This window comes from Sciurus carolinensis, chromosome 9 (assembly GCF_902686445.1).
Source record: "Sciurus carolinensis chromosome 9, mSciCar1.2, whole genome shotgun sequence".
Lineage (NCBI taxonomy): Eukaryota > Metazoa > Chordata > Mammalia > Rodentia > Sciuridae > Sciurus > Sciurus carolinensis.
The window spans coordinates 46,063,537-46,085,187 of NC_062221.1; the positions used below are offsets into that span (position 1 = coordinate 46,063,537).

General features: G+C 34.0%; 1 protein-coding gene across 5 annotated transcripts in view; it reads left to right on the plus strand.

The window, feature by feature from the left end:
* Naaladl2 (N-acetylated alpha-linked acidic dipeptidase like 2) overlaps window positions 1–21,651 on the plus strand; it is a 1,279,203-nt gene that overhangs the window by 925,794 nt on the left and 331,758 nt on the right. For all 5 annotated transcript variants that reach the window (XM_047564210.1, XM_047564211.1, XM_047564209.1 and 2 more), the window contains 2 exons: window positions 5,008–5,151; window positions 21,456–21,548. In XM_047564210.1, coding sequence (XP_047420166.1) covers window positions 5,008–5,151; window positions 21,456–21,548 — 237 coding nt within the window. The remainder of the gene's footprint in view (window positions 1–5,007; window positions 5,152–21,455; window positions 21,549–21,651) is intronic.

Here is a 21,651-nt window from a genome sequence, read left to right on the forward strand (position 1 = left end):
ATTTCTCCAACTGTGGTACATTATCATCACTGTTCCACACAAGGCCTCTCTTTTACTGAACCAGCATCTTCTTTACCTTAGAACCTGTCAGCATCTTAATCTAGAAGTTTCCAATGCCTGAGATTTCTGTTTGGATAATTGGCACTTGTTGCATATACTGACTTTTTAATTTAGGTTTAAGAGTATTCCATTTTGTCACTCACACACACACACACACACACAGACAGACATACACACACACATTCCACATGCTGGTGTTCATGTTTTCCTTCCCTCCCTTTCTTCTTTATTTTTCCTGCTGGTTCTTGAATCCATGCATGCTAGGCAAGCACTCTACCATGAGCTTTGTTCCCGGCTCTTTCTTTTACATTACTTTTTTTTCTTTTTTTTAATTTTGAGACTGAGTCTTGCTAAGTTACTAAGTCTGTCCTGGAACTTGATGCTCTTCTTGCTTCTGGAGTAGCTAAGATTGTAGGCAGGCCCTGCTACCCTCAGTTCATGTTTTCTTTATACCCATAACCTGATGTGATTGAAGTGGGAATCAATAGTATGAAAAGAATAATGTGAAGTCTATTAAATATGTACGGTTAGATAATATTTACTTATTTTAACCTCATTTCTTCTAAATGTCATTCACCATAATTCAGACTCTGGATGTCTGAGCTAATAGACTGTTTTACTTCAGTAAGTAAGCAAAATGAAGATTGTTTTGGGTCACCTTGGTAGATCAGGAATAGTAGTAGATGGGGTAAAAATATGATCATAGTGAAATCATTTAATTGTTACATTTCAAACAGTGAGTCAGTGAAAGAGTTGGAGTTAGCATTCTGTGTATTCAAATTCCTCATTATACTGTAGGCATGTGGTATTGTATCAGAATTTGAAGAATTGATGGAATGAATCTATTTGGATCTTTAGATTACAAAGACTTAGCTATCTATTAAAATAAAAATTGGTGTCATCATTATGGAACATAAACAATGCACAGAACATGAAACAAATGCTGACATCTAAAATCTAGAGAACTAAAATGTAGTGTTACGGTTTTTCTATATGGTACTCTTAGTACATGATCCACTTAATTGTCATATCATAGCTGATGTTCATTAATGTGTTTTAAAATATAACTGAATAAAAATGTTACATGTGTTTAGTTTTATTCAGTCTTTTAATAATGTAAGAAAATAAAATTCTCTCAGCTCTTCTTTAATAGTTGGGTTTTTGAAAAAAGTAACTTTTGTCTATAATTTAATCTTAGTGTCTTATTAAGTTCTGCTTTTAGTATCTGCTCTCAGAAGTGAACTGTTTGTCAAATTTCCATTAAGGTGAAGGTGAAAAATTAATGAACCACTTACTTCAGGTATTTCAAAACTAATGCAAGTCTATTAGTCATGCAGCACAAAAAATCAAAGATTTGGGGATGTATAATTATGACTTAGGGTTCACTCATATTTAATATTTAAATATTTTGTTTTATATGCTTAAGAGAGCATTCTAGAGAAAAAATGGAATGCAGATATTGATTTTTAGTAACAAATATATCTCAAAGATGATTTTACTTATTAAAAAACTATTCATCTACAACAGGTAATTTTAGAACAAGGTTAATCATGGGCTTGATGGGGATAGATGGGTCTGGAAAGTCTATTTGAAATCAAATAGACTGCTGGGAGAAGGGAACAGTCAGCTGGGGAGAAGTCATAAGTGTAGAGCAAGTACAGAATTACAAATTGCTCTTCTGTTGGGCTCCTGCGCCACATAGACATTCAGAAAAAATCAGTTAAAGAAGCATTTAAATTATTTTTCAAATAATTGTTGATTATTTTAATTCCAATAATTATTGATCTGCTGTGTTTCTGACAATATGCTAGGTGCTATGTTTCATATAATTATATGGATGAATTGGTCCTTTTCTTCAAGGAAATTAGAATATAATGGAAAAAATTGAAGTGTTCTTGTATAGCGATAATGTTAACTGGGGAAGGCAAACATTGCCAAAAAGATGCAAGTGTATCACACAGAACTGAAGGTATCAGTGAAGACTTCACGTGGAAGGTGGCTTTTGAGTTGTGCTTTGAAGGAAGTGTGTACTTAAGATTTGTGTGGTGTGTGAGAGAGAACTAGTAAAGTGAAAGGAAAGGCTTAAGTAGAAATATGAAGATAAAATCACAGAACATGGAAGAGACAGATCAAGCTTCAGCCTAAGATGTATGAGGAAGAGTGATGGGAAATAATACTGGAAAAATAAAGTTTAATAGTGCAAAGGGCCTCAACTGGCGAGCAAAAATTAAGTATTTGACCTGGTAGAGCATACAGAAACAGGAAATTTCATTTTGTATGAGAAATGTGTCAGGACCCATCATCTATCAAAATTTCAAAATAACAGACACACATAAATACCATTTCAGTGTCCTGTGTACAATGAAAGTCACTAAAAGTGATGCTGAGGGAGAAAATGCATGGTGGGAGAACCAGAGCAAGATGGCTGTTCCAGGGCCTCCCAGTTCACAGGATCTTGGTTTGTCTGTCAGCATCCTCTTTGAGGTGTGCAGATCCTGTTCAGTTTGTCCTAGCTGACTGTGTGACCACTGTCATGTTCTGTATGACCACCATTCATGGCCTGGTCCACAAGCATGCGACCTGTGCAGTCTTGCAGACCTCCTGCTCAGGAAGGCCTCACGTTTGATTCAGTGTTCTGCTACAGCCATATTGAATTTCTTCATATTTTTGGAACAGGCCATCCCACATTGTCATTTTGCTCTTGGCCCTGCAAATTATATAGCCAGTCATGGAAGTATGACATGAAAATGGCCAGGGAGCCGTGAACTACACTATGGTCCAAATGCACTGTCATATTTCCACGGAAAGGAGTTACTAAATTACAAGACCAGAGCTGTGCTTATATAACAAAACTGATTCTAAGCCTAAATCTTTATTATTGTTTTCTTCAAAGCCATGACTTCTAAGGCTGCCACAGGCCTAAGCTAAATATCATTTTTTAGCCTCATGGTTTTCCAGATAATAAATTAAGGAAACACTTTTGAAACATATTTTCTCATTTATGCTCTGCCTTCTGGAGGCTGCCTGCCAGGATCATTGGGCTCTGCACCCCCTGCAGTCCTGTCAAATTAAATTCTGGGAAAACTTTTAGCAATTATTTTCCTTAATAAAAGTTTTGAAAAATATAGTACTGTGTTCAGAAACATTATCGGCTGCCTCACAGAGTCATTCCATTGTGTATTTCTTTTTCTGACTCTGAGAAAATATTTCAGTTGATTATTTTTTAGGTGTTTGATTAAGCACCATTTAGTTTTTTTCTCTATCCTTTTTACTAAGTATTTGTGTAATATTTTTTAATTTGTATTACCGTAGCTGTTTTATCTCCTTTTTTTGGCTTTGTTTTTTTCAAAGTTATAGATGAATGCTGTTTATTTAGTCGAATATTTTCATGAAGATTGATTTATAAAAATACCACTTTCACCTGTGCTTTCCTATGTCTTTTATCCTTTCATTATCTCCCCAGAGAAAACACTTTATTGCTTTTAACACCTTAGGTTTCTACCAACTTTTTATATTTAACCTCCCTATCTCTCAACATGTTTGGGTTATCTCATCATTTTTCAATATTCTCCATTATATTGATGCACCACTCTGAAAGATATGAATTTGCCTTTCATAAAGCTCCACATGCATGCCCCTGGGTGGCCTTTCTTTCCTTTTCTTTTTCCTAAAAATATCATGTTTTGGTGTTAAGTCAACAAATTATCATTTGTACTATGATTATGTAAATATCACCCATATTCGACCATTACCTACCTTTTTTCACATAAATTTTGGTCCCTTTGTAGCTAATAGTTGTCTCTCTTTATGTTTCTTATTTTTCTATATGTCTAGGAACTCTTCAATCCTAATTTTGATTTTACTGTAAATATTCTCTTGATGCATTACCTCTCATCTGTATTCCCATTCATTTTGTCTTTCTGGAGACCTCCCTCCAGAGACTCCTGGCCTCCTGCTCTCCTCCTCACTGAGCTGCTTCAGTAGGCATCCTTCTTGCTGCACAGTATCATGGTAGAAGCTCATTCTTAAGAATAGCAAACCTAAGTTGATTCAAAATTTTGCATATGGGTGGAATTTACTGACCAATGATTTTCAAGGCAGGATGTCTTTAGAGAGTTGTTTTATTGGTAGACCTCCAGATTTTCATTATTATTAGATATTTTTGGTTGAGTTGGTCATATTTGCTGCTAGTCAATCTTCTCTTGACCTACCTGGATGGAAGGAATTGGGTGTCAGGAAGGTAAAACATCTGAAGAGTTGGAGCAATGATGTCAACATCATGGTTTAAGTATTACCTCTTTCAGTGCATGTGGTGTCTCCCTATTATGAGTCTCTATTTTCTGTTGGAATGAAGGAGGAACAGAAACCTGCATTGCCTGGGTATGTAAGAAGTGCAGGAGGACAGATCGTTCACAATTAGAATCTAATCCAATCCTCTGAATCCAGCCCCCTTCATGCTTGCCTCAATAGGGAGCTGTTTTTGCCAATCCCTAAGCCTTCCTGATTTCTGGGTTTATAACTGTATTGCTTCTCAGTTTCCTCACTGCAGGCTGAGATTTTGGTCTCCTCAGGGCTGTTATGTCCATTGACACTTACTCATCTGCTTTCCAACTGCTAAAATCGTATTACTGTCTATTCTCTTTGCCCCTGTGGATTTACTTTTTTTTATTCCTTTGTTGTTATTTTAATGGAGTTTTATGGGACAATGGAGGTAAGTGTATGTGTACAATCTGCCATCTTTAATAGAATACATAATTGTAATTGGACTAGATTTTTATGAAGTATCTCAAATCATTTTTAATAAGTAGACAGTGTACTTAGGAGTAAATAAACAAATGAACAAATATAAACTTATTACTCATAATTTACATACTTATTGCAAAGAATTTCTCTTTGTTTTAAATTTCTGTTTACTAAGGACTTTGTTCCTTTATCTTCTGAATACAGATGGAAGCTTTAGACAAAACCAGTCAAACCTCACCTCCCTGTTGGTGCAGCCCATTTCTGCATCCCTCGTGGCAAAACTGATCTCTTCGCCAACAACTAAAAGTAAAAGGGAAGTCTGTAGCCCTCTTGAACTTCCATTCAATGGTAAAGTATTTAGTATCCTTCTGTGTGTAGTTTTTGGAAGAACTATGATCATTTTAAAAAATTTCTTTAATTGACATGTTTAAGATTATTTTTTCCAAAATATTGACTTTTGATGAGGGGCGCATTTATTCTGTTCTGTGCTCTACAGGAACATTTTTAAAAAGTAATTTTGGTGAAGACTGAGAATTGACCAAACTCAGAGGTTAGGAGAAAAAAAAAAAATAGCATTTTGAACTGCTACAAAGAAAAAGTAGCTTTACAAATAAAGCATTTTGTACATGCGTGAAAATCTGCTTAACATAGCTTCCCCATTTCTGCTTCAGCAGTCGCACTGCCTGCCAAGATTCAGAGGATAGCAGGCAGCTATCTGGGGTATGAAGTCTTTTAGTAAAAAGCATTAAAGCCTAATTCCTGCAATTGACTAAAAAATCCCTCTGTCTATACGCATCATCGCCCGAGAGATGCTTCTGGTACGGCGGTGCTGTTTGTCAGGCCTTGTTGGGCCACGTAGGATAAAACCAGAGTAGTTAAGCTACCTGTGGTGGGATGAGAGCCACAGGCTGCATCTTGTTTCTGCCTCGAGCTTCAGCATTAGAGTTTAAAGAAGAGATTCTCTTTACATATTGTTAAGTTTGTCTCTAGTTGCTGTTAACTATCACTTAAAGGCTGTTTTGTGTGTGCGTGTGTGTGTTAACATCTGTAGGCGCAGCTAGCTGTATTTTTCCTCACCTGGTTTTCTCTTGATAACAAAAGCATTAGAAAAATGTTTTGAAGAAGCCTTTTGAAGAAATCTGAATACATTCAGGATGGCTCTCTGTTAGAGGCATAAAATTTTCAACATCCTATAGACCAAGAGCATACAAAACTCCTTATTAATTGAGCAAAGTAGAAAATAATAATAATAATAGTAATAATAACAACAGCAACAACAACAACAAAAATAATAAGGCTGTGTCCCCAAAAAGTCCTCCAGGAGATTTTTGTTTCATTTTGACTTTTATCTGCCATGTATAATGAACTACAGAAACTGATCACATGCTTTGTTTGTTAAAATATGTGAGCAATAACACAATAATCGTTAAGTTATAAGGAAAGTTCTGAACTTGTAAAGAACTAAATTTAGGCTCTGACTTCATTAATTAATTCCATACATATTTGAACTTCAATGCATTCCGTCACTGTCCTGACTCAGTTCCTGCATTAGCATCGTAACTGGCCCTCCCCACTAGAAGTGATATTTTAATCTACAAAAGGGTAGCAAACCCTTCTTCATTTCATATTGTAGTGAGAATCAAATAATGATATATGCCCCAGGACTTTGTATGCTAAAAAATGTTAGGTGAATTAGCAATTATTTTCCTTATTAAATAAACATCTCATTCCCTTCTCAATATGAAAATAATGTCTTAGCAAAAAAAAGACACTCTATAACTATATCTCCATAATAAATTGACAACATGTATGATGCTGATAAACGAAGTTGAAATATATGCTGAAACCTGCTTACAAATCCAGTTTTAAAAAAAGCAATGAGATTGGCCTGATTTTTACAAAATTATGCCAGTTCGAGGATTTTTAAGGATATAGTAATTATTATTGTTGTTGACAAAAATCAAGACATATTTCAATCATAGAAATATATTTAATGTTATAATAAAGCTTCATTTTTTTAAAAAATAGAAAATGATGTTTTTATTTCCCAAATATTGATTGAGCAGTCTGAGTAGGTTAAACTTAAACTAATATTAACTATAGTATAATGACCCCCTGTACCCTGATGTTTGACCAATAACACTCATGATAGATCCAAGATTATTAACATTTAAGCTTTCTGGTAAGCACCTATAAAATACACTGAGGTGCTAGACTTTTAGAACAGTGCTTATTGTTTATGGATTAAAAAATAATGTCAGGCATATTATATCTTTTTTATATGTTCAAATTAGTTATACACGACAGTAGAATGCCCTTTGACACATCATATATAAATGGAATATAACTTCTCATTCTTCTGGTTGTACATGATGTAGAATTATACCTGTCATATAATCATATATGCACATAGAGTAACAAAAGCATATTATATCTTCTTGTTAGATTCTCTACATATATCCCTGAGCTTTAGTGTAAGAAAATCTTCACTAATCAGGTTCAGTAGTATTACATTAAAAATAAATGTGCAAATCAACTGTTTATCATACTCATTTAACTCTTTATATCAAATCAGAATTCTCTAAAATCCAGTTGAAAACATAGTAGAATTTTAGACCTTTGGTCAACACTTCAAACAGCGTACTATGTGTAGGTTTAATAGAACCCCAAACTCAAAATACATCCTGACTGGCTCAAGTCCATTGGTTTATCACATTAATGATATTGTGACAATTGATTCATGATCCAATCTGGCCAAACAAGACCAAGATTTGAATTTTGAATTTTGAGCAATGATTCATTTTATACTAGAACTGAACAAGATATATTGCATATATCTCTGGAGTATTTTAGGCAGTTGTCTTGGAACCATGAGAATGTATTTTACTCCATAATGGAGTTAACAGGAAGAGAGAGAGAAAGAGGGTAGGAGAGAGAGAGAGACCTTTGTCCACATCATTTGATCCCTAAATAAAGACTTACCTGAAGCCAACGCCATTGAACTGTCCATTTTGTTTTGTTTTCAATTATTGGCAATGGAAGACTATCTGATTCAGACCATAAAACTTAAAGAGTTAAATATCTGTATTCATGAAATAGGCTCAGCAAAGAGAAGTAGACAGTGGGAATTCCAATAGGGATCCCTGAGAGAACAAAAACAGTTGTATGAGGAATTGAAAAAAAAAAGCAGGACAAATACTTTTGCCTAAATAAATATAGATTATTTTTCATCGATTAGATAATTGGATGCTGACTCCATTTCTTTTCCTCTCTGTGGATCACATCTATTGTCCATCTTTGTTCTTGAAGCCCAATCAGAACATAAAAATCTTTAATTGTCAAATATCAACCTGAGCTTATGGCTAAAATCCATGAATATAGTAGGAAAAATGAGATGAAAAAGTGTAAAACACATCATATAACTTAGGGAGAAAAACAAATGAATCAAGTTTAAAATAAGTATTTTTATATATTTGATGAATCCATTATTTGAAAAAAGAATACCTATTTAAGCTCGGTGCGATGGTGAACTCCTATAGGCAAGAGGCTGCAAGGGCCGATTTGCAAGAGGATTACGAATTCAAAGCCAGTCTCAGCAAAAGCAAGGTGTTTAGCAACTCAGTGAGACCCTGTCTCTAAATAAAATATAAAATAGGGCTGGGGATGTGGCTCAGTGGTCAAGTGTTCAATCCTGGTACCCCGCCCCCCAAAAGAATGCCTATTTGTCAGTGATGGCCAGTGTTTACATAAGTAAATTGGGAGCATATCTCTTCAAATGGAAATATAAGATTACAAATATATATATATATATATATATGTATATGTGTATGTACATATATATGTATAGGTGTATATATATTTGTAATCTTATTCACAACTTGATATATTCTTTGGTGAAAGTATCAATATAACATTGAATTGATAATCTCATTTATAATTTTTACCTATTTCAAGAGTACTTTAAATATCTTTTTAATGTGTTGTCAACTATTTGAAAGTATTGATTATTAGCATTTCTTGAGTAGAGATTTAAAAACATACATTGAACTTATATAGTATTACAATCTGTGGTTATACAAAAATTTATTCACAAACAGTTTATTTTCACATTAAAAAACAGTTATTAACAATAAATTTTAGTACACTTGAATCTGGCATTATTTTTGTTACATATAAAACTCATCAATATGTTTAAATTACATATTATAAAATCAAGTAGTAAATTATGCTATTCTAGATAGAGAATGTCTTGAGATTATCTATTTGTATCTGTCTATTTATCTATCCATCCATTCTTCCATCAATACATACATCATTGTATATCTATAATATATCTCAGTAGAGAGGGCATGGTATAGATCTGTTATGATGTGCTTTCATTTTTCATTTCCAATGTAGTGAGTGATGAGCCTTTTCCAGAGTAAACTAAAACAAAAACTTCTTTTTTTAGTAGACTTAAAAAAGTAGGAAAATGCAAATTTGTTCTAGAAGAGTTTTGGTTGGGTAGTCAGCCTTTGTTACTATAATAAAGATACCTGAGGCAACAACTTAAAAGGAGGAAAGGTTTATTTTGACTCAGTTTTGAGGTTTCTGTCTACAGTCAATTGACCCCATTGTTTTGGGGCCTCTGACAAGGCAGTACATTATGGCAGATTGTGTGTAGCAGAAAAACTGAGAGAGGAAGAGGAGAAACAAGGTACCTATAACCTCTTCAGTGTCATATCCTCAATGCCCTAACATCCTTCCACTAGGTGCCACCTCCTAAAAATTCCACCAGCTCCCCAATAGTAGCACAGACTGGTGAGCAAGTGTTAAATTTGTAGGCCTTTAAAGAGCATGTATCCAAATGATAGCAGTGGGCTTTAATAACTTTCATCCATCTATAGAGAAGAAAATACCTGGAAGAAATTGGGTCATCTTAATTTGTGCAGTTAACTTCTATATAGCATACATACAAATATGGTAGCTTCTGCTTATCTAAAAATAAATAAATGTGCTAGATCACTTTAGAAAGGCTGATATATGTGGCGATAAATGTGAGCTAGATGTTAGAAGTTACTAAACTCTGCAATGGTGACACCCAATTTTATGGCTCTTCAGGCAGGCAATTACACAGTGAACCTGGGAGCCTGAGCTGGAAGCCAACAGAGTAATCGGTAGAACTAAAGATCAGCATTTGTGAGCTGCCAGTCTGAAGTGCTTGTACAAAAGAAAAAAAAGCTTCAGAATTGGCTTTGAAGGACTATTCATCAAGGATCTGCAACAGAGTGAGCATAGGTGGGAAACCTATTGTCCAAAGTCCACAAAAAGTAGAGTCAGTCCTCTGTTTCCTAGGGAGTGCAGGCTGGGCTGACTGAGGGGACAGAGCTGTCATTCACCCAGAACTTCTCAACTCTGAAGCTTTCTCTTTCAGCAGTTTTGATTTTAGACATGATTCAGTTCAGATTTAACCCAGATTTTTTGTTTGTTTGCTTAAAGACCTAAAAGCAACCTAGAATATACACCTCTTCAAAGAAAATCATTTTAACCTGTATTGTCCAATTTTTCAAGGTTTCTCAGCAATTTTTATAGTTTCTTACATTCTTATCTTTTTATTTCTCAAGTACCTGTCATTCCTTACCAATTATAGAAAAGTCAAGTAAACTTTGGAGTTTGTATGTGTGATAAAATCCATTAGTTCATACCCTAATTTTCTACTTTGATGATCCATTTTCCACGATGGACCTACATTGTCATTTTCTAACATAGTAACTACCACAGATTCTTCACTGCCTTTCTGATTCTATATCCTTCTATTCCTTTCATGTATTCAATGTTCCCACTGATTATTCTATCCGATATCATCCAGGTCTGTCTTACATATTTGTGTCTTTAGATTGCAAAGGCCCAGTGTCCTCTAAATTCTTATATCTGAGTCCAGATGCCATTTCCTCCATAAAAGGCCCTTCAGGGTTTCTCTGAAGTTGGAGGTGTCTTCTCTTGTCTCTCTCTGCCAGGCTCTTGGCATTTACATGATTCTTGGCATTATGATATGATATTCTTCTGAACTAAATCATAAGTAACTGAATTTTTATTATAATATGTTGTTTCCTCTTTATTTCTATATTTCAATCTTTTTTTGAAGTCTGCTTTATGGACATGATCAAAATTTCTTGGGTATTTAGAAAGAATGTGCAATGTGTAATTGCCAGGTGTAGTGCCATGATAAGCACATTTAGACTAAGGTTTCTTTTCTTTTTTCTTCTCTATTTGTAGTGCTAGTGATCAAACACAGAGCCTTATGCAAGGGAAGCAAGCACTCTTCCACTTAACTATGTCCCAAGTCCTTAGAATAAGTTTAATCAGATTGTTGAAATATTCTGTATTTTAATTAGCTTTAAAATCTTTCAGTGTGAGAATGATTTGTTCATTTTATTTGGTAGTTCTTTCAGTCCTTTTTCTTTATACATTTTGAGGTCATTACATAGGTGTTCATGAATTCAGATATATCATATCTTCCCTGAGAAAAGTGTCACTTATCAAATGAAGTGATTGTCTTAATATTTAGTAATGTACACCTTATATTCCATTTGTCTTGACATTTATTTAGATACACTACATTTTTTAAATATGTACTTTTATGCTGAATTTTTTTGCTTTCAACCTTTCTACATCTTTAGCTTTATTTTATATGTCTCATTAATAATAAATAACTTCCATTTTAAATACAGTCTGTTCATACTTTACCTGGAGCATTTGATCCATGATGCTACATGAGATTCTACCTACATAGTCTGACATTTTTCCTCGCTAGGTTTCCTCTTTGCATCACATATGCTTCCCTTTTGTTTCATGATTCTCTCTAGATTTGGATTTTTTATAATATTTTTCCCTCTACTGTTTCAGACATTGTACATATTGTTGTGTTTTTTTAGTCTAGAAATTACTTCTTGAATTCCCTTGCTCCTTATCTGCTCACATCAGATAACTTTTTTCACAATCTCTTGGGATGAAATGGAGGCGCTTAGCTCTTTAAAATTCCTACTTTGTAGAAGGAAAATCACTTTTTGGAGCTGTTTTTCTGCAATGTGCCCAGAACTCTGTCTTCTAATCTTACATCTCATGAGGCAATCAAAATGAACTCATTCTCCAAATCAGTAAATTTCTTCAGATTGAATACAACATCATTGTTTTATTTGGGTTCCTATCACAACTTATATTTTAACCTAGGAATTTCGATGCTGTTAGCAATAATTGTTTTTCATTTTTTTTGTCATCATAAGTTATTTAGTCTGCCATTCTAGCCCACCATATTAGTAGTAAAAGAAATATTCTTGACTGCTCCATTCATTCATTTCCTGGTCCCAAATATGGATGACTCAGTGATTATACAGAAATTGATTGACATGGAAACCAGGTTGCCATCAGGAAGTCAATGATATTTTAAAAACTTTCAATTCAAGGGCATTTAGTCAGTGGCCTATGCACAAGTTGTGAACAGGAAAAGGGAAACAGAAAAGAGATATCAATGATAATACCTCTAAATCGGAGATAGTAATTTCTACTATTTATAGACATGAAAGGTCAAGAAGAGAGAATAGTTACAAGTGTTAAGGTGCTGTTTCCAAATTACCAAACAATTCTCTGGGTCCTTTAAAAGTGAAGATAAAAGCTTTATTTTCTTGCTAGGGCTGAAAATACAGAGAACCAAGCAGCTCTCTGCAACTCTCTACCCCGATTGGAGACAGGAACACACTTATAAGGTACAAAGAAGAGAAGGCAGGAGAAGCAATAATAATCATAACGTACATTTCATATAAGTGGAAAGTTACCAAAAAAAAGTCATATAGTCATATTTCCTGAGAAATTATATTCTCAGAAAAACAATCTTGTATTAGTCGCATAGAGCAAGGACGTTGTGGTCAGGGTGCAAGTAGGTGGGGGTAGAGGTGTTAGCTTCTATGAGAGTGGGCTCATATGGAAAGTGGGGGCCAGTTGTACACAGGTGAGTGTCTGAACAAAATGGGATAAGTCTGGGTTAATTTTCACATCAACCCATAACACAAGAACTGGCCAGACTGTGAACTTCAAGAGAGGAGCCCTGGCTGAAAATCAGGTAATGTAGTTATAGCCAGCAAACAACCATCCAAGGAAGATGATGGAGAATTAATACTCCATTTTTTTCAGTTAACCATGTGCTGATAGCTTGTTGTTGCCTTCCATTGGCTAAAATCATCCTGAAACCAAAGAATCATGAAGTCAGTAGTTGTGGTCCATAGAGGTCACTCTTCTGGAACAGAGATGGGTGAAGAAGTGAAAAATAGAACTAGATGGACAAATGGAAAATATGCAGACAGTGTTGTAGGTGATTACTTTGTTGACTAATTTTATAATTTGTAATTTATGGAGGTGTTTGAGAGATGTGGGAAATGAATTGATTTTCACCATGACAAGAATACAAAGAAAGTTATTTTTGTTTTCTGAGATAGATATTCTTCAAAATATCTTTCTATTTAGACAATCTTACTTGTGGGAAGTTTTGAATGAACTGTTGGCATGTCTAAGCCATGTCTAAGCAGAGGTGTGCCCCTTGGAGAACTTTCAGGGTAATCTTACCATTGAGACTGCTCCTTTGCCCTCGCAGACATCCCTATTCAAAGAGAATTCTGTGATACCTTGGAAATTATTGGCTCAGACAGCCCTGGGTTCAAACAGAACTCCTGGAGGTGGAGAGAGATACCGTGCCCCAACTAGCCTTGTGGGCTAGCTGCCTGGAGGAGGAAGAATTACTGTGCAAATGATAAGTCCCCAGTCAGGCCAACTTTCACATACCCTCTGGCTTCTTGTTACCTTGGAGAACCCTCCTCTCAATAAATTCCTTTGGTATAAATAAAGCATTGGATTTTTTCCCTTGGTTTGGATCAGACCCATAAGGTCTTTTCCATTCATCAAGCTCATGCTTTCAATATAAATATTTTCTGTATCCTTTGTGTTTATTTCTCAATACTGCTTTTCCGGGCTTTTATTTCCAGCCAGTCCACGCCTCCAAGGATTACTTATTCCCTCCCCACGCAGGTCCTGGATGAGACTTACTAATTATAAAGAAGAAATAAACATTAATTATCTTTTCCCTGAGGTATTTAAGCTCATAACATATATACACATGTGATGTGAATATATATGTTGGAGACTCAGGAGATAATTATTATTATCTTTAAAGTATATGTTATGGTGGCATAGAATCCAGAGACAGTTTGTACTCTTAAGTTTTTTAGCAAACAGTAGGCACTTAGGACAGATATTAATAGGTTACAGATCCCCACTGAAAATTTAAGTCTAGATCAGATTACAGTCCCCATGGAAACCAAACAATTCAAAGCCCCCATTCTAGAAGATGCTAGAAGTTCTATGCTAGAGTCAAGTAGCCAGGAAAGAGACTCATGTATACAGAATTGGAAAAATATTCAATTAAAATTAGAGACCCTATGATAAATTCCAAAATACAGAATTGCCATTGTTACTGCTGCTAAGAATAACATTGTCTTACTAATGGGTTGGTCCAACAAGTAATGCCAACAGCAGTAGATGAATGATTATTATTTGTTTATCCAGAATTTCACTAACGTTCAGTATTAAAATTTAAAGTGTGATTATGGTACTGTAAGAAGAAACAGATTCTATACACACTTATTTTCAGACTAGTATGTAGAATAATATAAACAATACCTATTAGGATATATATAAAGAGATGAAAGACCCCTTTTTGCTATGTGAATATGTTATTATTTGGACATAGTCTTTGCCCAGTGATACATAAAGAAATCTTTCTGTCATTTGGAAGCATGCAATGTAAATAGAGCATCCTCCTCAGAGCAAAAGGTCATGTTTCTTTTCTTAGCTCACTCTGCTTCTTTTAAACAGGAATCTTAGACTCTGGACTGTAGAAGAAGTCAGAATAAAATAATTTGAAATCATTCCACATAAATGGCTAGGAACATGAAGGAACTAAAAGAAAAATGTTTTAAAAAGCACCTATAGAAAAACAAAATCAAATAAAATCAACTATTCAGAAGCAAAATTGAAGACAGAAGTAAAAATTGGCAAAGTAAGCAAAGAACTGCTGCTGGGTTGCCTAATGTGGAGAGGTCATAGGCTCTGGTGGATTGCAGAGAGGATACAGCACCCAGTGGGTCAAAGACATGAGCTACAGGTTAAATACTAAGTGTCTCCCAAAGGCTCATGTGTTAAAGGGTTTGTCCCCAGCTTAGAGGCACTACTGGGAGACCATGGAAACTGTAGGAGGTGGGGCCTAGTTGGAGGAGATAGCTCATGAAGGGCGTGCCTTTAAAGGGTTTATTTTGTCTCTAGTCTCTCTCTCTCTCTCTCTCCTCCTCTCTCCCTCCCTCCTTCCCTCCCTCCCTCCCTCCCTCTCTCCCTCCTTCTCTCCCTCCTCTCCCTCTCTCTCTTTCTCCCTCCCTCCCTCCTTCCTAACATCCATGAGATGAGCAGTTTTGCTCTGTCACTCTTCTTCCCTGTAAGGTTCCACCTTACCATTAGCCCACAGTGATGGGGTCAAATAACCATGGACTGAAACCTCTCAAACCATAAGCCAAAATAAATCCTTCCTTCCTCTTTCATGTTGTTTATCTCAGGTTTTGCTCACAGTTTTGGAAAGCCAACTAACACAACAGGGTTACATGTCCATGAGGGCCAGGAGTTGCAACTAAGATCACTGTATGACAGCAGGATCTTAGTGGAAATAAGATCAGAAAAAAATTTTACCCCCCTAGTAAATGACAGCTTCTCGTGCTTGAGTCTTGGGTAGATTATATATGTATATATATATCTACCCTAAAAACTCAAAATCTCTGGCTCAGAATTCTCACTACCTTTATAGTATAGAAACTCCAAGCCAAGAAATTAGCATAAAAATTGTCCCCAAGTTATGAATGCCCTTGGAATGCCTGTTAAGATCAAATATATTGCTGCAAACATTCACCAGAGAAATAGTAATCAAAATAAAGATGGATAAATTATATTAATATAGGGTTAGGGGAGAGGACTTTAGGAAAAACATGAAGATGGAAAAGGTATATGTAGAATAATTCATCAGAAAAATATAGCACTTCCAAACTTGTATATATTTAACAAACTATCTCAAATTACACTAAGAAACTGTTATGCTATTTTTAGGATAATTGATTCTTGATTTAATTACTTAATGTGCTTATAGGAAACTTCAACATGATTCAATAATTAACAGAGAAAACATATACTACATGTAGAACAATTAGTAATATTTTAACCACACAAATTTTCAGTTTAATCCACTGGAAATATATATGGAAAGTTTTACCCATTAATTAAGGAATGCATAAGCTTATATTGACTATGTGTTTATAAAATTGCTTTTCTCCTATTAATTGCAATAGTCTTTAGGATCACAAAACAAATCTCACCTAATACCAAAGTATCAATGTCATACAGACCTTAGTTTCTATGTATACCTAAATTAAGTTGGCTATGTATATCAAAACAGTAGCTCACCTCGTCATGTGGCTATTTAAATATTTTTTTGAAATAATACAGATATATATATTTGAAAGGAATTATAATAGCAATTTATAAAATTAGGAATTCATAACACTATAATATATATATAAGCACTAATGTACAATTACTTAGAGAATCTGTGGCCTTTTAGATACATATTGTTACAGATAGGATATGAGGTGTCCCAGAAATCTCATGTGTGACAATAGAGGAATATTCAGAGATGAAATTATTATATTATGAGAACTCTCACCTCACCTCATAGTGGATTAATCCATTTGCTAGATTAATAATTTGAAGGACTACTGTACTAGGTGGTAACTATAGACAGGGTATGACTGAAGAAAGCAGGACATTGGGAGCACACTTTGGGGCTTATGTTTTATCTCTGGTGCCTCATCTCCCATGAGCTCAACAACTTTCCTTTGCCATGCCCTTCTGCCATGATGTTTTGTCTCATCTCAAACCCAGAGCAGTGGAGTTACTGACTAAACTTCTGAAACAATGACTATGGACTAAACTTCTGAAACAATGAGCCCAGATGAACTTTTCCTCCTCTCAATTGTTCTTGTCAGGCATTTTGGTCACATAAAGTTGGCTAGTATTCATATAAAGATTGAAAAGCAATGAGAGAGGCATTTAATTTAAGAAGCTAAGTAAAAAAGCAGAGCACATTCAGGTAAAATTTAAGAAAAGAAATAATAAATATAGACATCAAACTTAAGGAAAACTAAAGAAAAAATTTATATTTGAATTCTATCACTCCTTTACAAAGTAGGCAGTACCCATGGTATATAAACCCTTATAGAATTTGGTAAAGGAAGATAAGATTCCTAAAACATTTGAAGTAATATAATCCAGATATCTAAACCAAGTTAGAACAAATGAGAAGTAAAATTATCAACTGATCTCATATGCACACACACAAAAACACACACATACAAATATTCTAAAATCTCTCATCACCAAATTCAGAAAACATATGACCAGGTAGAGCTGATTCTAGAAATATATGCATTTTTAGACACTACAAAGCAAAAAACTTTACAGTTATCTCAGTAGATGATTCAACAGCAATTTATGGCAAAACCTCTTAGCAAAGTAAGAATAGAAGTAGTCTTCATTTGATAAAGGAAGTTTTCCAGAAAATTATAGCAAACATTATTTTTTTCAAGACAAAATATGAGGAACTTTATTTTAAAGAATAAAAGATAAAGACCAAGGAATTTTGCTCTTGTGGCCTTCATTCCACGCTACACTGAAAGTCCTAGACAAAACAATAGGTTAAGAACAAGAAGCAAAACCATACAGATTTAAAAGGAATAAACAAAACCATCTGTTTGATGTTAGGAGCTATCTTCAACAAGAACGCTCATAAGAACCCTATAGATTAACTGTTAGAACATGCAGAAGTTTAACAAGGAAGTTCATTTTAAGATCAAAATAAAAAATTAAATAGCATTCTTATATGGAATATAAATAGTTGTAAATATTTTTAAATAGCTGAGAGACCATAAACATAAATTTAATTTTAATAATAGTTATACAAACATTTGTGCATAAAAATAAAAAAACTTTAATGAAAGTTATAAAGGACATTGAAATAAATTGAGAGACATCTCTTATTCACATGCTACTCAATATTTCTGTAGATGGATCTATAAATGTCATGCAATCTCAGTGAAAACTTGAAATGTTTTTTCATGATACATGAAAAACTAATATTAAAGTTCATATGAAAATAATAGTTCATAAATATTCCCCAAATCGAATCATAAAGCAATTGGATGATGATCATACTGATGCTAATGATGCTAATGGTAGAGGAACTGCCATTTTAGATATTATAAAGTGCATAATTTGTTATCAAAGATTTAAATGAAACGCAATAGTAAGGCTAAAAATAAATTAGAGCTTATTATATATGAAAACAGCTTCAAGGAGAATAAAAATTAATTATTCAATAAATTATGTGAGAACAGTTGCCTATTCATAGCCAGAGACAAAATCAAATGCCTATTTCAAGACATAGCTACACGAAAGACATAAATTCGCAAACTTATTTTAGGAAGTTTTGAAACACTTAAAGAACATTTTCTTGTCATCAGAATAAGAGCATGTTTCCTAAGCCAAGACAAACAATCCCATCAACATATTCTAGGTAAAAATATTGATAAATTTGATATATTAATTTTTAGACAAAATAGATATGGTACAAAAATAAACAAGTTTTTTTAATACACATAATTAGTAAGAAAATAATATTCATCAGAAAAGCCCTCTAAAAAAACAACAGTGATAAACAGTACAAAGGAAAACAAAGTATAGAGACAAGAAATTGAATGATGAATATTCATACATTATAAGCTAGGAATTCCACTTGTATTAGCATAACACATTGTGCACCAAAAAATTTTAAAATGTTCTTTGCTATAGCACAATGCCAAAAAAGTGGAATTGACCTCATTAATCCTCATTAATTGAACTGAATAATAAGTTGGGCTTGATCCAAAATCCAAATATTATTGAACAGCTAAAGTAAATAATACAGATCTCTATCCACTTTCATGGAAAATTGTGAAAAATGTAGTACTAAGTGAAAAATATGGCATAATTTATGTAAAACTCCAAAACCTGAAAAATAGTGGGATATGTTTGTGTCTTTGCCTATATTTCTTTATTTCTACCTACCTCTCAATATATCAAAGTACTTATCTGAAAATGATTAGTTTTAACTTCAGGGTAAGAATGAAATCAGCAAAATTATATTAATTTTATTATTAGAGAAGAACATCAATGAAAGAAATACAGGAAAACAAACTTGTCAAATTTCAATATGGATCATTATTTTACATTGTCTTAGTTCTTTTTCTTTTAGCTATCTGATAAATATTTCATAACAAAAAAATTAATATGGAGTCTCAAAAAAAACTTTGTTGTTAAGTAAAAATGTTAACTATGTGAAGAACTGGGTTTGAACCTTAGTTCTTCTGCTATGTGTTGTATTTAATAAATAAATATGACTCATTATTTGTCGTTTCAAGGATGACAGATTCAGTGAGAAGTACTGTTTGTGTGTGTGTGTGTGTGTGTGTGTGTGTGTGTATGTGTGTGTTTAACTGAATACTGTAAATTGTAAGGCCCTTTATCAATGTAAGATAATATTCCAAGCAGTATTTTGTACATATTGAGAGGTTTACTCACTGTGAATCAGTAAAAAAAAAAAAAAAAAAATTAATATTGGGTGCTAGAAAACCAGAAAATATTCTTCATCAATATCTAAATCCAAGGGTTTGGAGGAAAAAGAAATTGCACTTATCTGATGATTTGGAACAAATCTAGAACAGAGAATTATAAGAACATTAAATACGAAAATAATTTTCCAACTGTATGACTTTTTGGAAAAAACAAAGCTATAGAGAAAGTAAAAAAGATGAGTTTGCCAGGGAGAAAGGAAAGATGAATAGGTGGAAAACAGGGATTTTTAAAGCAGTTAAACTATTCTGTATGATACTGTAGTGGTGGATATATATCGTTATGCATTTGTCAAAACCCCAGGATGTACAGCACAGAGTGAACTTAATGAAAATTATGGACTTTAGTAAAAAGAAATATGGGGCCCTTCAACTTAACAAATATTCCACACTAATGCAAAATACTACTTATGAGGTAGGAGAGAGAATGGACACTTTGAATTTTTGTGTTTTCAAAAAACCTGAAATTGCTCTGGAAAGCATCGTCTACTGATTGGAAAACCAACTAACAAAAATGCATACCATCTTAATTAAAAGCACCATGTTGCACTCTGTGTAGATTTTCTTTACCCAGAGGTGAGGCATACAGGCATTCTCACAGAACCTCTTTACTCTTTAGTTATAATTTTAACAGAGTCAGTGTACTGGTTTTCCAGTTAAGTTGTTAATTTAAATTTAATTTGTACCACTTAAGAAAGAAATAGTATATTTATCATAATGTTCATTAAGCAGTAAGAAGTAACAACAGAGGGCCTGCCAGTAAAGGGTAGATGCTTAGCATGAACAGCTTTCTAAGTGGTACCCTCTGCCTGGACCCCTGACCTTACTGGGTTGCTCTTACACCTCACCAGAATCCCATCCCACCCAGACTGCCCAGGACCAACCAGGCACAGGAATAACACATCAGGATCAAAGATCTTCAAAGACCATGTCAGGGCTGTGACCTAGTCCCTCCTGACTGGTGTCTTTGGCTTATTTGCAAAGTTTTCAATATTAAGAATACATAGGGGCTGGGGATGTAGCTCAGTAGGTAGAGTGCTTGCCTTGCAAGCACAAGGCCCTGGGTTCTAATCCTCAGCACCGCAAAAAAAAAAAAAAAAAAAAAAAAAAAAAAAAAAAAAAAATTGGGGCTGGGGAGATAGCTCAGTTGGTAGAGTGCTTGCCTTGCAAGCACAAAGCCCTGGGTTCAATCCCCAGCACTGCCAAAAAAAAAAAAAAAAAAAAAAAAAGAAAAGAAAAGTCTTTCAAGAATACATAGAAGAACTCAGAGGTGCATAATTAGGATTTAGAGTAGAAGTGAGGGCCCTATGAACATAGGTGGAAATAAAGAACCCAATATATGAAAATATATATAACTGTAAGAAAATATATATAGCTGTAGTATACCCTTTTCATTTGTATGATACTTCTCAAAGTGTTAATGTAATAATGAGCCACACTGGAATGGCTAAATTTCCTTCCACGTTTTCTATTTTCTTTTTTTTTAAGATAGGAAAATATTCATAATTTCTCAGGAAATATTTTTATTTACGTTTTTTCTCTTTTTATGCAATGTGTTTTTCTTCTGTGTACTTTCATGTTGAACCACCTTGCAACCCTGAATGTGAGGTTAGAGTCACCTATTTATGACTCCGCAGTCCTACCAGGCTACCAACTGTATCTTAGTCATCATTGTATAACAAGCAGCTAAAATAGACTTTTCATTAAGTATTCAATAAATATTTGGCAAAAAAGTATAACTTTGCTTCTCTGAAAATTTCAAGAGTGTGGAATTCTTTTCCTGATGGTTTTAGATAAATAAATTTTAATCTTTTAAGAAAAAAAATCAACAGAATATATACAACAAACATCTTTTCTTTCTTTCAGAAGTAAGAATTGTCAGCATGCAAATTCAGACAGTCACGCAATTTAAAACAGTCACTAATGTTATTGGATACATAAAGGGTGTGGCCTCTCCAGGTAAGTAGAATTAAATATTTAAAATGAACAATTGATATGAAACTTTAACAGGAAATATTCTATAGTACTTTAATAACATAGTTTAATATCTTACTTTAGATGT